The sequence below is a fragment of the Piliocolobus tephrosceles genome, chromosome 20 (assembly GCF_002776525.5).
Source record: "Piliocolobus tephrosceles isolate RC106 chromosome 20, ASM277652v3, whole genome shotgun sequence".
Classification (NCBI taxonomy): domain Eukaryota; kingdom Metazoa; phylum Chordata; class Mammalia; order Primates; family Cercopithecidae; genus Piliocolobus; species Piliocolobus tephrosceles.
In genome coordinates this window covers 8,758,637-8,774,618 of record NC_045453.1, presented here as the reverse complement: position 1 = coordinate 8,774,618, position 15,982 = coordinate 8,758,637, and the positions used below count along the sequence as shown (strand labels likewise).

Here is a 15,982-nt window from a genome sequence, read left to right as displayed (position 1 = left end):
TGCTTGCTCAATCAATCATGATCCTCTCACATGCACCCCCTTAGAGTTGTGAACCCTTAAAAGGGACAGGAATTGCTCACTCGGGGAGCTCGGCTCTTGAGACAAAAGTCTTGCCGATGCCCCCGGTCGAATAAACCCTTTCCTTCTTTAACTCAATGTCTGAGGAGTTTTGTCTGCCACTCGTCCTGCTACATTTCTTGGTTCCCTGACTGGGAAGCGAGGTGAATGGTGGATGGTCAAAGCAGCTCTTTAGGCGGCTTAAGCCTGCCCTGTGGAATATCCCTGTGGGGCACTCCGACCAGCCCGAGCGACGCCCATCCTGAGCCGATCCTGAGAGCGCTCCTGGGTAGGCATTTGCCCCGGTGGGACGCCTTGCCACAGCAGTGTGTGGCAGGCCCCCATGGAGGATCAACGCAGTGGCTGAACACCAGGAAGGAATGGGCACTTGGAGTCTGCACATCTAAAACTTGGTAAGACTAGTCTTTGAAATTTGCCCGCTCCGTTTGAGTGGAAGCATGGCCTGATCACCCACGGCGTGCCTTTATCCGCACTTTGGTTTTGGTTTTGATTTGGTTTGAATTGCTTGACAGGATTGGTCTTGGAAACTTGCCTACTCCATTTGAGTGGAAGCATGGCCTGATCAGCCATGGTGTGCCTTTATCGGCACTTTGGTTTTTGTTTTTGACTTGACTTGGATTGCTTGATACTTTGGTTTTGGTTTTGACCTGGCTTGGATTTCTGGATACTCTGATTTTGGTTTTGATTTTGGTTTGGTGTAAACTGCAAAAGTGTGTGTGTACCCTTTTTACCCATTCTTTGTTTTGTGGTGTGCGTGTGGTGTAGGCGTGGTGTTTTGTCTAGAGGAAACATGGGTGAGTCACAAAGTAAGCCCACCTCACTAGGAGCTATGTTGAAAATTTTCAAAAAAAGGATTTAAGGGAGACTATGGACTACTATGACACCAGGAAAATTTAAAACTTTATGTAAGATAAGACTGGCCAGCATTAGAGGTAGGTTGGCCATTAGAAGCAAGCGTGGACAGGTCCCTTGTTTCAAAGGTATGGCACAAGGTAACCTGTAAGCCAGGAAACCCAGACCAGCTTGTTATAGATTCCCCCTCCCCCAACACACGGTGGTTGAGAGAACAGCAGCATAAGCGGCTGGCAGAGGCAAAGAGAGAGAGAGAAAGAGACAGAGAGGAAGAGACAGACAGGGAGTCAAGGAGAGAGAGAGAGAGAGAACGACAGAGGCAGAGAGAGAGAGGAAGAGACAGAGGCAAAAGGAAAGTCAAAGAGAGAAAGAAAGAGAGAGATATACAAGTAGTTAAGAAAAAAGGCCGGGCGCGGTGGCTCAAGCCTGTAATCCCAGCACTTTGGGAGGCCGAGATGGGTGGATCACGAGATCAGGAGTTTGAGACCATCCTGGCTAACATGGTGAAACCCCATCTCTACTCAAAAATACAAAAAGCTAGCCGGGCGAGGTGGCTGGCGCCTGTAGTCCCAGCTACTTGGGAGGCTGAGGCAGGAGAATGGCGTAAACCCGGGAGGCGGAGCTTGCAGTGAGCTGAGATCCGGCCACTGCACTCCAGCCCAGGCGACAGAGCGAGACTCCGTCTCAAAAAAAAAAAAAAAGTGTACCCTATTCCTTTAAAAGCCATTATACCAATTCTAATTTGGACAAAACAAGGTCTTATTAATAGCAAAGGATAATTAAAATCCCAAACTTACAAGGTTTTCAACAAAAGTAAAGTTCGCTAAAAGTTAACAGTGTAACATGTATTATAGTAATTCTATTCTTGTAGCCTTAGACAGTCTAGTCCACAGACATAAAAAAAGGTTCGCAGCCGGGCGCAGTGGCTCAAGCCTGTAATCCCAGCACTTTGGGAGGCCGAGACGGGCGGATCACAAGGTCAGGAGATCGAGACCATCCTGGCGAACACAGTGAAACCCCGTCTCTACCAAAAAAATACAAAAAAAAAAACTAGCCGGGCGAGGTGGTGGGCGCCTGTAGTCCCAGCTACTAGGGAGGCTAAGGCTGGAGAATGGCGTAAACCCGGGAGGTGGAGCTTGCAGTGAGCTGAGATCCGGCCACTGTACTGCAGCCCAGGCGACTGAGGGGGCGACAGAGCGAGACTCCGTCTCAAAAAAAAAAAAAAGGTTCGCTTTGGAAAAAGAATGGTTATCATCTTCAATAAAAAAAAAAAGGGCCGGGCGCGGTGGCTCACGCCTGTAATCCCAGCACTTTGGGAGGCCGAGTGGGCAGATCACGAGATCAGGAGATCGAGACCATCCTGGCTAACACGGTGAAACCCCGTCTCTACTAAAAATACAAAAAATTAGCCGGGCGTGGTGGTGCGCACCTGTAGTCCCAGCTACTCGGAGGCTGAGGCAGGAGAATGGTGTGAACCCGGAAGGCGGAGCTTGTAGTGAGCCGAGATTGCGCCACTGCACTCCAGCCTGGGCGACAAAGCAAGACTCCATCTCAAAAAAAAAAGGGAAAAAAAGGGGGGTGGAATTTATGTAAAAAGAGTGTTATATGGTAAATTCTTGTCCTGAAATAAATTAACTGATTGTTTAAAGAAAGAAATGTTTGTAATAAGTCAGAAAGTTAAGGCATGTCAAAAAAATTGCCTGTAAAAGTCGTGAAAGAAAAAAAAAGGTTATAAAAAATCTATGTTAAAAAAAGAATTTATGCAAAAACTGTTGTATAATTTAAAAGTAACTAGGCCTCCTGAATGTAAAACTATTGAAAAAGAAAACAGTTTATGTGCAAGGTGTATAAGAAAAGCAAAATATACGTTTGGTAAAAGGATTATAAGGAGGCATAAGAATGTACATTTTTACTTACATTAAAAAGTTAAAAATTATTGTTTTGAAGGTTTAAGCAAGTTTTAAAAATGTTAATTGTAAAGAACATTCTGTGTGTAAACATATTAGCTAAAGTTAAAGAAGTATCATCCAGTTTTTCTGTGAACTGGACATTAAAGCAAAAGCATAACAGGTTTTTCTTAAAGCACCAACCTGCTCTTTAGCAAAAATTATAAAAGGTTAAAAAGAGTCTATAAAATCTTACATTATGGTCAAAACATTAAAAATTAAGTAAATATGTCTACAAGGTTTTATTAAAATTAGGTTTAACATTAATAACACACTAATATAAAGATAAAATTTAGCTTATCTTGTATAAAAATCATACAAGAAGCATTGTTAAATGTAAAATGGTATTTGGCTTTCTTTGGTTTAAAAACTAATAAAAATAAGTGTTAAAGGAAATTTCTTGGTAAAAAGGCACTAAGGACTATAAAGTCCACTGCCAAGGTCCCCACATTTAAAACAAAAGGTCAATTTCTTAAAAATTATATAGTTGGGGCCGGGCGCGGTGGTTCAAGCCTGTAATCCCAGCACTTTGGGAGGCCGAGACGGGTGGATCATGAGGTCAGAAGATCGAGACCATCCTGGCCAACATGGTGAAACCCCGTCTCTACTAAAAAATACAAAAAAACTAGCCAGGTGAGGTAGCGGGCGCCTGTAGTCCCAGCTACTCAGGAGGCTGAGGCAGGAGAATGGCGTAAACCCGGGTGGCGGAGCTTGCAGTGAGCTGAGATCTGGCCACTGCACTCCAGCCTGGGCGACAGAGCAAGACTCCGTCTCAAAAAAAAAATTAATACTTGGTTTATCTTCCACTTTCCTTTCTCGCAAACAAACAAACAAACAAACTAAAAGTCTTTTAGCACATGTACCACCCCTAGAATTTCCAGTAAACCAGTACCAGCCTGAAGATCACGTTCTCATCAAAAGCTGGAAAGAAGAAAAACTTGAGCCAGCCTGGGAAGGACCCTACCTTGTGCTGCTAACCACCAAGACTGCTGTTCGTACAGCAAAAAAAGGATGGACTCATCACACCCCAGTCAAGAAAGCGCCACCCCCTCCAGAGTCGTGGGCCATAGTCCCAGGAGAAAACCCTACCAAACTAAAGCTAAGAAAAATTTAACTCTTTCTAATCTATTCTATTACTCTTCCTTCTTTCCTCGTTCTATTGCTAACCACCTAGTTATTAATATAACCAAGTCAATTTCGCTTCAAACTATTGCATTTAATGCTTGCCTTGTTATATACCCTGTGAGGACTTGCCAAGTCAAAGACAGCTTTCTACTTCAGAAAAGTACTTCTGTCCCTCCTGACTCTCTTCACACTAGGCATTAGTAAACTAGGACCATTTAATCCGGGGAGATTTCGATAAAGACCCCAGTGCCAACCAGGAGTGTTGCCCCCCGATGTAGAGCTTTCATGCCATAGTTGGTCCAACATTCTGTGGACCATAAAGAGCAAGGATGGACTGCCCCAACTGGTTTTTGTAATTTCCCTAAAACCATACATTCATTTTACTAGAGGATCACAGAAGTTAAAGACTTAAACTTTAGCAATTAAGACAGGATACCAAAATGCAAATGCCTGGTTAAAATGGATCAAATATTCCATCTGCACATTAAACAAAAGCAATTATTATGCTTGTGCACATGACAGGCCAGAGGCCCAGATTGTCCCCCTTCCACTAAGGTGGTCCTCCAGTCGACCAGGCGTAGGCTGCATGATAGCTCTTTTCCAGGATTCTACAGCCTGGAGTAATAAGTCATGCCAAGCTCTCTCTGCTATATCCCAAAGTCCCTGCGGGTCAGCCCCCGAGGGCCATCCAGCTTCCATCTCCCAACACTAAGTTCACTTCGTGTCTCTCATGACAGGGAGGAAAGTTAGCATTCCTTGGAGACCTGAAAGGATGCAGTGAGCTTAAGAATTTTCAAGAGTTTATCAATCAGTCAGCCCTTGTTCATCCCTGAGCAGATGTGTGGTGTTATTGTGGTGGACCTTTACTGGGCACGCTGCTGAATAACTAGAGTGGCTCTTGTGCTTTAGTCCAATTGGCTATCCCTTTCACCCTGGCATTTCATCAACCAGAAGGAAAAGTAATAATAAGACATCATAAAGTGAGAGAAGCCCCTTATGGGTCTTTCGACTCTCATGTCTATTTAGATGCAATTGGAATCCCATGAGGAATACCAGATCAATTTAAAGCTTGAAATCAAATAGCTGCAGGATTTGAGTCAATATTTTAGTAGGTGACAGTTAATAAAAATGTAGATTAGATAAACTACATCTATTACAACCAACAGCAACGAGCTTTTCATGAGTTAAAAGAAAAACTCATGTCAGCCCCAGCCTTGAGGATACCTGACCTGACAAAACTCCTTACACTCTATGTATCAGAAAGAGAAAAAATGGCAGTTGGAGTTTTAACCCAGATTGTGGGGCCTGGCCAAGGCCAGTGGCCTATCTCTCAAAACAACTAGACAAGGTTTCCAAAGGTTGGCTCCCAGGTCTAAGGGCCCTAGCAGTAAAGGCCCTGTTAGCACAAGAAGCAGATAAACTAACCCTTAGGCAAAACCTGAATATAGAGGCCCCCCATGCTGTGGTAACTTTAACAAATACCAAAGGACATCATTGGTTACCAAATGCTAGGTAAACCAAATGCCAAAGCTTGCTATATGAAAATCCCCACATAACCATTGAAGTTTGCAACACCCTAAACCCCACCACCTTGCTCCCGGTATCAGAGAGCCCAGTTGAACATAACCGTGTAGAGGTGTTGGACTCAGTTTATTCTAGCAGGCCCAGCCTCCGAGACCATCCTTGAACATGAGTAGACTGTGAATGGTAGGTGCACGGGAGCAGCTTCGCCAACCCCTGCAAAGTGACTCTGAAGAAGACGACAAGCCCTGCTCCAGTCACACCCAGAAGCTGACTAGTCCACGCACGGCCAAAGCATGAGGAAACTCATTGCGGGACTCATTTTCCTTAAAATTTGGACTTGTACAGTAAGGACTTCAATTGACCTTCCTCAGACTGAGGGCTGTTCCCAGTATATACATCGAGTCACTGAGGTAGGACAAAAGGTTGCTATGGTCCTATTATTTTATGGTTATTATAAGTGTACTGGAACTCTAAAAAGAACTTGTTCGTATAATGCTATTCTATACAACGTATGTAGCCCAGGAAATGACCAACCTGATGTGTGTTATGACCCATCTGAGCCTCCCATGACCACAGTTCTTAAAATAAGATTAAGGACTGAGGACTGGTGGGAGCTCATAAACGATACGAGTAAAGTGCTAGCCAAAACAAACAAACAAACAAACAAAAGGGTGCCCAAACAAGTCACCTTAAAATTTGATGCCTGTGCTTTCATTAATAGTAATAAGTTAGGAAGAAGGTATGGTTCTCTTAATTAGAAAACAGGCTATATGGCAGAAAATAAGTACATCTGTCATAAATTAGGACTGTGTGGAAATAAATGTAAATACTGGTCTTGTGTCATTTAGGCCACTTGGATAAAAGAAAAAAAAATGATGAAAAGGATCCAGTCCACCTTCAGAAAGGAAAAAAATGGCCCTTCCTGTACTAAGGGACAATGTAACCCCTTAGAGCTAGTAATAACCAATACCCTTGATCCTTGCTGGAAAAAGAGGACTATGTGACCTTAGGAACTGACGGGGCCAGAATGGATCCTCGAGTAAATATCTTGGTTCGAGGAGAAGTTTACAAACGCTCTCCTGAGCCAGTGTTTCGAACTTTTAATGATGAACTAAATGTGCCAGTACCAGAAATTCCAGGAAAAACAAGAAATTTGTTTTTGCAATTAGCCAAGCATGCAGCACAGTCTCTCAATGTCACTTCATGTTATGTGTGTGGAGGAACTGTAATAAGAGATCAATGGCCATGGGAAGCCCAAGAATTAGTACGTACAGACCCAGATCCTGATGAATTCCCAGCTCAAAAGAATCACCCTGAATAGTTTCTGGGTCCTAAAAGCCTCAATTATTGGAGGACAATATTGCACAGCTAGAGAAGGAAAAGAATTCACTCACCCCATAGGACGACTTAGTTGTCTTGAGACAGAAACTGTACAACGGTACCACAAAAACAGTCATAATTCCCAAAATTGCAAACCATGTGGACCCACCCAGAGTCCCACGGGGACTGGACAGTCCCCATTGGATTATATTGGATATGTGGGCATAGAGCTTATGCCAGATTACCTGACCAGTGGGCAGGTAGTTGTGTTATTGGCACTATTAAAAGATCTTTCTTCCTACTGCCCATAAAAACAGGCAAACTCCCGGGCTTCCCTGTCTATGCTTCCTGGGAAAAGAGAAGCATAGCTATAAGAAATTGGGGGGGGGGGGGGGAGATAAATAGCCCCCTGAGAGAATCATACAATATTATAGGCCTGCTACTTAGGCACAAGATGGATCGTGGGGATACCAGACCCCCATTTACATGATCAACCAAATCATACAGTTACAAGCTATCTTAAAAATAATCACTAATAAAACCACAGAGCCTTGACTATTCTGGCCTGGCAAGAAACTCAGATGAGAAATGCTATCTATCAAAATAGATTAGCTCTTGACTACTTGCTAGCAGCTGAAGGAGGAATCTGTAGGAAATTTAACCTTACTAATTGCTGCCTACACATAGATAATCAAGGGCAAGTAGTTCAAGACATGGTTAGAGATATGACAAAACTGGCACATGTGCCCATGCAAGTGTGGCATAGATTTGATTCTAGGGCCATGTTTAGAAAATGACTCCCAGCACTAGAAGGATTTAAAACCCTTATAATAAGAGTTATAATAGTAATAGGAACCTACGTACTGCTCCCTTGTTTGCTACCTGTACTTCTTCGAATGATAAAAAGTTTCATCGCTACCTTAGTTCACCATAATGCATAAGTGTGCTATATGAATCACTATCGATCTGTCTTGCAAGAAGACATGGGTAGAGAAAATAAAAGTGAGAACTCCCACTAATAAAATGAGTGAGAGTCTCAAAAGGGGGGAATAAGGGAGGAGACTACCCCTCACATCGTCTTATGCCCAATTTCTGCTTTCAAAGAAAGAAGAAGTAAAAACTAAAAGGCAGAAATGAAATCCACAGGCAGACAGCCCGGAGCCGCACCCTGGGCCTGGTAGTTAAAGATTGACCCCGACCTAATTGGTTCTGTTATCTATAGATTACAGACATTGTATAGAAAGGCACTGTGAAAATCCCTATCCTGTTTTGTTCTGATCTAATTACCAGTGCATGCAGCCCCTGGTCACGTACCCCCTGCTTGCTCAATCAGTCATGACCCTCTCACATGCACCCCCTTAGAGTTGTGAGCCCTTAAAAGGGACAGGAATTGCTCACTCGGGGAGCTCAGCTTAAGTCTTGCTGATGCCCTGGGCCAAATAAACCCCTTCCTTCTTTAACTCGGTGTCTGAGGAGTTTTGTCTGCCACTCGTCCTGCTACAAAATAAAGTACTGTTCACATAACTACATAAATAATTAAATAATGCCAATTGTAAAACAATAGCATATATATATACACACACACACACACACACATACATTATACATTTCATCTAATAGCTTACTAGGCTTTTTTTTTTTTTTTTTTTTTTAAAGAAATGGGGTCTTGCTCTGTCACCCACGCTGGAGTACGGTGACACGATCATAGCTCACTATAAGCTTGAACTCCTGGCCTCAAGTGATCCTCTTGCCTTGGCCTCCCAAAGCACTGGGATTACAAACGAGTGAGCCACCACGCCAAGCCAGCTTTTAAATTTTTTAAAATTTTTTATTTTTTAGACTAAGTCTTGCTCTGTTGCCCAGTCTGGAGTGCAGTGATATGATCTCAGCTCACTGCAACCTCTGCCTGCTAGGTTCAAGTAATTCTCCTGCTTCAGCCTCCTGAGTAGCTAGGATTACAGTTGTGCACCACCACACCTGGCTAAGCAGGCCAGCTTTTTAAAAAAGGAATGTTACATCCAAATTCCTATTTAAAAACTTGGTTATGAAAGCTTAGTTTACCTTGGTGTTTAAATAAAGAGTTGATTCCCTAAAAAGGGATTCTGATTACTCTTAAATACTATGCAAAAGTCTGTTTACCTAAATAAAATCTTTAAGCTTTATCATTTATTTTAATGCCTTCTTAGTATCTCTCTCAGGGCCTAGAGTCTTAGAAATGTACAGAATATGTGACTCTGAGTCAGCGAGACATACAAGAGGCCAAAGAAGGGCGTTCAGGCCTATCATCCTTGCCACACTGCCCATTCGGCACGTCCAGGGCTAGAGAGGCTGAACCTGGCTGAAGAGAGGATTAAGGAGGTAAGATGTGAGTAGACTTTAACTTCTCCCCTCAGGGAAGGTCCCTGTGGCAACAACCGAACATTCACCCTGTTTCCATGGTGATCATCCTATTTTTTTCAGGGGCTCGGAGCCACTCCTACTGCTATTCTCTCAAGAGCTACATACACTTTTTTGTCTAGCGTTATATCCTCCTTCAGCTCTCTAATAATATGTTTTTCACAGACAGTGGCATCAGTTACAATTCCTTTTTTTAGTTTTTTTTTTTTTAGAGACAGGGTCTGTGTTACACAGGCTGGAGTACAGTGGCATAATCACAGCTCACTACAGCCTCCAACTCCTAGACTCAGGCAGTCCTCCCACCTCAGCCTCCCAAGTAGCTGGGACTCCACCCCTACACTTGGCTAATTTTATTTTTTGTAGAGACTGTGATGCCCAGGCTGGCCTGAAGCAATCCTCCCACCTTGACCTCCCAAAGTACTGAGATTATAGGTGTGAGCCACCATACCCAGCCTAGGTCTTGCTGCCTCTCTCACTGTCCTCCAATAGGGCAACCCTTTTTCCAGTCGAGCCAGATCATCTACCCTGAGTCCTCTCCAGTAGGAAACACCATCACTCTCCTTAAAGCTCAACTTCAGTCTCAGCAGTTTTAGGAAGCCCTCCTGTTAGCACTCTCCTCCCCTGGCATGGCATCAGCCACATGTGTGCTGGCCACACCTCATGGCCCTCACTTGTATAACAGATGGCATTTTCTTCTGAGTTATTTCAGGTATGTTTTATATTCCCAGTTACAGTAAAAAATCATAGCTGGACTGTACCCAGAATCCTCAAACATTTCTTTCTTAACTCGGCTCCATTTTTAACATGAAAACAAATAATTAGGGAATATTTCAACAACCCAAACCATCAGCTTCCTGGAGAGAGACTGAACTTGATCGTGTTCATCATTACAGGTTTGATCCTCCAGGCCTGTCCGTGACCACCAATATCTGGGAGGAATACCTGGGGCTACACAGATGACTCAGGCAAATTCTCAAATCTCTATTGGCTTACGAGCAGAAAGCTTCATTTTAGATTTTATCAAAGATTGAAATAAGAGGTTTTTCAGATTAAATCCTCAGATACCCTAAAACTCAAGTCAAAATTTTAATTTCTCACAGAACTTGTTTGTAAAGATTCGCTTAGATCACACATTTCCTGCAAGCAGGACTGCCAGTTGCCCTCTCTCTGCATACTCAACTTCACAGAAGGGGTCAGTCAGACAAGCGAGGCAGGACCCAACATCATGCAGATCTTGCACCTGATAAATACTAAAAGTAAGGCTCGTCCATCCTGAGGGGAGAATGGAGGTGGGGAGAGGCTGAAAAGAAGAGAAGCAAAGAGTACAGTGGTCCCTGTAAACTCAGATTGGGGGGTTCAGAAAGCAGCTCGTCTGGGGGTGCTCAGAGTGCATGCCAATGCACAGGGGGCCAAGGAGGGAGCCCTACCATCCAGCTCCTTCTCAATGGAGTCCATCCTGTGCGTCACTTCATCCTGAAGAGATTCCACGTGGGTCAGCAGGTTAAACTGCCACTGGTGCTGGGAGCTCAGCAGCCCCTCTCCGCCTCTGTCCAGCAGCTTCCGAGCGGGGGCTTCCTCTGGTAGGGCCTTTTTGGAGACATATTCCTTCACCTGGGGATGCAATGACATGGAAATTACTGCATGGAGATAGCCCCTGGCCCATTTTTCAACCAGCCAGCATTTGCAGCCATCTGAAATACTAGCTGCAGTTTCAATACTCCAAATCCCTACCTCCCTTTCCTATTTCCTACTTTGGAACTGGGCAGAAGCTTGCCCACTGTACCAATTCCAATGACCTCAAGGTAGCACTCTAGCTCGGGGACCCACAGCTGCTCCCTACTGACTGGGCCAATGTCCTAGCCTGTAGTAAGCCTCACAGAATGGCTTCCAGAGCCCTGAGAGCTGATTAGAGCAGGGCTAGTGCAGACGAGGGTTAGTACACGGGAGTCACACCAACGAGTTTCAAGTCTCAGCTCCATCTCCTGCTGAATGTGCGAGTCTGGATGGACTACTTCATGTCCCTGAGCCTCTGCTCCCTCGGTGGAAGGATGGGGGTAGTAAAACCTATTTGGAAGGTTCACAAGGATAATATAGGGTAAGGCACATAAAAGCAAGGTCAGCTTACCATCAATGGAAGAGACTGTTAACCCTGGTTGTTTTGCTGCGGCCCAGTATTTCCTGACTTTCTTTTATGTGCCAGATACCTCTAGGAAACCTGCCTGATCCACAGGACCACAAACCTTCTCTAGGATTTGGTAACTCAACATTTCATTCATCCATTTGAAATGAAATAGATTCTAGCCAGTATTTATTTAGTACTTACTATGTGCAAAACAATGTGCTGAGGGATTTTCACAAATACGTTCCACAGTAACTGAGGGGGCTTCACTGGCCCCATTCTACAGGCAAGAAAACAGGTCTGGTCAGGAAGGTGAAGTAACTCGCTCAGAATCACAGTAAGAGGCTGAGCCCAGAACTGAAACTGCGTCTGTCTCAAGACTGTGTCCTTACCACCTTGCCCAACACTGTTTAGACACAGTCAAGGGCACAAGGATGAATGAGGTACAATCCCCTCCCTTGAGGGGCTTGTAATCTAGGATCCCCTTGGCACTATGCAGCAATGTATTTAACGCTGGTGACACCAACCTGCAGGAGAAAGTCTGGGAAGTAAGGATGATGAGGCAGAGGAACTCTCAAATCATACAAAGCCTCACTGACAACTGAGGACAGGGCACAATGAGCCTAGTGAGCAGTTAGAGATGAAAACACTGGCAATGAGGTGACACAAGGGGGTTCTAGAAGACAGTGACTTGAATAACAAAAACACCAAAAGTGGCTCTTGGGAAAACTGATGAAACCAGCAATATTTTGACAAAGTGTACTATTTTTTACCACAGGGCTTCAAAGTTAAAAGACAAAATAAAGCTATCATGTAACTGGATTGAAAAAATTCTGCCTAACAAAACATTTGACTCATTGTTTGCTCATGCTAAGAATTAACATCTAGGTGCAATTATAATGCAAACTGCCTTAAAGAAAAGGTGAGTTTTCCTAACCCAATTCTCCTTGCTACTTCCCACCTCTCCCTTCCTCTGCACCCACGCCCCCACGACCCGCCACTCTTGACTATGCCATTTTGTGGGTGCTTCCTGGAATCTAGGATCTTTGGCTTAAGTGGGCTCTCCTGACTTTGCACCCATTTTGGCAAACCAAAAAATATCTATGGTAAGCAAATTTAAATACAGTTTTATTAATAAATATCTTCCATAGAACATTCAAACCTAGGAGGAGAACTTACAAGCACTCACGCAATGAATGAAGAACAAGTACAAGCCAGCCACATACCTTTGGGGAGCTGTGTTTGGGGTCACTGTCCCCCTTGCTCCTGTCTTGGTCTAGAGGCCAGCCCAGGCGCGGGGAGAGGGAATCATCGCCGTTCTCATGGAGGGGGTTGACCGCATCGTCGAGGGCAGAGCCCCTCGTCTCCACCACCAGCTTCTGCTCCACGGCCGGGTAGTAGGCACGGGGCTTCTGGTAGCAGTGCTCACTGGTGATATAGGACTCCTCCACAGAACGCGGCAGGGGCAGGGCCAGGGGCCTGGGCTTCTCCACTGCCCCGTTCAAAGTTCTATAGCTTGGGGCTTCCTCCTTGCTCCTGGTGTCAGTGACAGGGATGTTTTTGAATTGAGATCTCCCCTCCCCTGAGTGCTGTTTCCAAGGCTGGCACCACAGTGGCAGATCAGGATGCTCCCGGCTTCTGTTGAGAGGACAAAGAGGGCATGGGTTTTGGAGTAACTGGACCATTGCAGGGGTTCCCAATTCCTAAATACTCTCCCAGTAGGGACAGCAGCTCCACCTAGGCCATCTGACCACATACTACCATTTGCTAAACAAGAAGGAATGTGAATCTGTGGTCTCCTAGGAGACCACTCCTTAGTGAGCTCCCACTGTGGTCACACGCAGTGAGTGGGAGTGGACTCTCACTCAGAAGACCTGAATGGATTTCAACTCTGGGACAACTCACTCAACCAGCCTCATTCCTACTTCCTCCTCTGTGAAACTGGGCTAATTATCTGTCTGATCTGTCTGCTATTGTAAACCAAAAATAAAATTCTAAGCCCCTCAACCAACTTGAATGGACCCCTCTTAGCCAAGAGCATTCCAACATTAACCTGAAAAACTAGTTCAGGCCACGATGGGAAGGGAGTCAGACAAGCCTCCTACCTTTGGAATTCATGCACAACTGACCAGTATTAACATTAAAACAGAGACCCTAAGACTGACAAAACAGACTGTTTGTAGCAATAAGATACCAACATAACAGATAGCAGGTACTGCAATAAATCAAAGTATTTTACCCCAAAATATATTTCTTTGACATATTTTGAACTAGCCCTGCAAAGCTGTCTCTTGTGGGGAAATCTACATTCTATAGAGAATCCCCTTTCCTTTCCAGGTCTTTTCCTGTTCCAGGAGAAAACTAAGTAAGAGTCTGGCACCTTTTTAGGTCTGATAAGAAACATTTACGATCTATTCTCTCTGAAGCCTGCTACCTGGAAGCTTCATCTACATAGTAAGAACTCTGGTCTCCACGACCCCTTATTTTAACCCAGACACTCCTTTCTTCCTTCCTTTCTTTCTTTTCTTTCCTTCCTTCCTTTCTTTTCTTTCTCTCTTTCCTTCCTTTTCTCTTTCTTCCTTCCTTTTCTTCCTTTTGTCTTCCTTCCTTTCCTTCCTTTTGTCTTCTTTCTTTCCCTTCCTTTTCTCTTCCTCCCTTCCCTTCCTTTTCTCTTCCTCCTTCCCTTCCTTTTCTCTTCCTCCTTCCCTTCCTTTTCTCTTTCTCCCTTCCCTCCCCTTCCTTCACTTTCTCTCTCCCTTCCTTTTCTTTCTTTCTTCCTTCCTTTCTTTCTTTTTCTTTCTTTCTTTCTTCTTTTTCCTTCCTTCCTTCCTTTTCTCTCTCTCTCTTTCTTTCTTCTTCTTTTTTTATTTTTTATTTTTGACAGAGTTTCGCTCTTGTTGCCCAGGCTGGAGTGCAATGGTGCAATCTCGGCTCACTGGCAATCTCTGCCTCCAGGTTCAAGCAATTCTCCTGCCTCAGCCTCCCAAGTAGCTGGGACTACAGGCATGCGCCACTATGTGCAACTAATTTTGTATTTTTAGTAGAGATGTGGTTTCTCCATGTTGGTCTCGAACTCCCGACCTCAGGTGATCCATCCACTTCAGTCTCCCAAAGTTCTGGGAGCCTAAAGGCATGAGCCACTGCACCTGACGACAGGCCTTTAGATAATAACTTAACTCTTTCAATCAATTGCCAATCAGAAAATCTTTGAATCTACCTATGACCTGGAAGCCCACCCACCCCTCAAGTTGTCCTGCCTTTCTGGACCCAACCAATGTACTTCTTATATGTATTGATGTCTTATGTCTCCCTAAAATGTATGTAGCCTGTATGTAGCCTGACCACCTTGGGCTCATGTTCTCAGGACCTCCTGAGGCTGTCTCACAAGTCAAAGTCCTCATATTTGGCTCAGAATAAATCTCTTTAAGTATTTTACAGAATTTGACTCTTTTTGCCAACACCATCAACCACTGAGTTTCATAACAATTAAGTGAATTAATGGTGGCCTAAAGTGCTCTTCAAATGTGACTTACTAAAAATAAGCTTAACTTATTAATAAACAGTCACAATGATCCCAGCATGTAATGGCATTCAATTACAAAAATACAATGATTACCCAGGGGTTAAAAAAATAAAATCAACTGTCATTTATGTATAGGCCATTAATGATAAAGCTTCTAAAAATTATTCTGAAACTTTGTTTTCACCATTCCAAAGAAAAAAGTTTGTTATTGAAGAAAAGAACAGAGATTCTTACCCTTTTTAGGGCCACAGACTCCTGTGAGCATCTACTGAAAGCTGTGCCTCCATGTATGTGCACATAAAATGTTGTGGATGCCTTCCTGTACCTTCCTGTGAAAGTGGAAGTGGCCATATACATGAAGGCACAGAGTGATGTTACAGAACTAAAATTCTGCTCCCAAGGGCCTGCAACTATCCCGTCTCAGCTCTCCCACTCCAGCAATCCCATACCACTGCTAGCCACTGAGGAAGAGGGGGAAACAATTGGCATCAATTGTTTGGGACACCTCCAGACAGGTTATCAGCCTGTCCCAGGAACCTACTCAGGACCCAGACATACCACTGAAATCACAATTGCTCAGGGGAAATGGGAGTCATGGTTAACTTTCAGGTCCACTACCTGTTAACATGGAACACACAAGCCAGAGTACAGACCTGCTCTTTATTAAAAAATCCATTAAAGTCTTTGCTTCCTCCCACCTACAATTTTCATCGTTCCAGCTGAGATCTGAAGGTGCTACTCCTCACAAGCATGACCCTGCCGTTTCCTTGCAAGCCCTGTCAATCATGAAGAAGGTAAGCACAGCCATCCAGGCCATGTTCTTTATGGTGACAAATGCTCTGAAGTTAGTCCCAGTTTTATTGTTTGTCTTTGAAAATAAATTCACCGGGTCACTGGGGAACAATATTTCTGAGAATAAAAACCCAGAGCCCGTGACAACGGAGACCATCCATGAATACAGAGACACTGGGGCCACCTTCCCCTTTCCCAGGATCTTTTCTCCATTCATAATAAGTACCAAGATCTTCCTATGCCCTCTTCTGAATTGCTAGAAGACAGATTTAATTCTACTACAAACAAAGTCATTTCTATAAAGAT

At 44.1% G+C, this 15,982-nt stretch overlaps 1 protein-coding gene across 4 annotated transcripts in view; it reads right to left on the bottom strand.

Moving 5' to 3' along the window:
* Positions 1-15,982, bottom strand: part of PHF20 (PHD finger protein 20) — a 190,115-nt gene that overhangs the window by 6,985 nt on the left and 167,148 nt on the right. For all 4 annotated transcript variants that reach the window (XM_023220550.2, XM_023220549.1, XM_023220551.1 and 1 more), the window contains 2 exons: positions 12,588-12,999; positions 10,670-10,853 (listed from right to left, as the gene is read on the bottom strand). In XM_023220550.2, the coding sequence (XP_023076318.1) occupies positions 10,670-10,853; positions 12,588-12,999 (596 nt within the window). The remainder of the gene's footprint in view (positions 1-10,669; positions 10,854-12,587; positions 13,000-15,982) is intronic.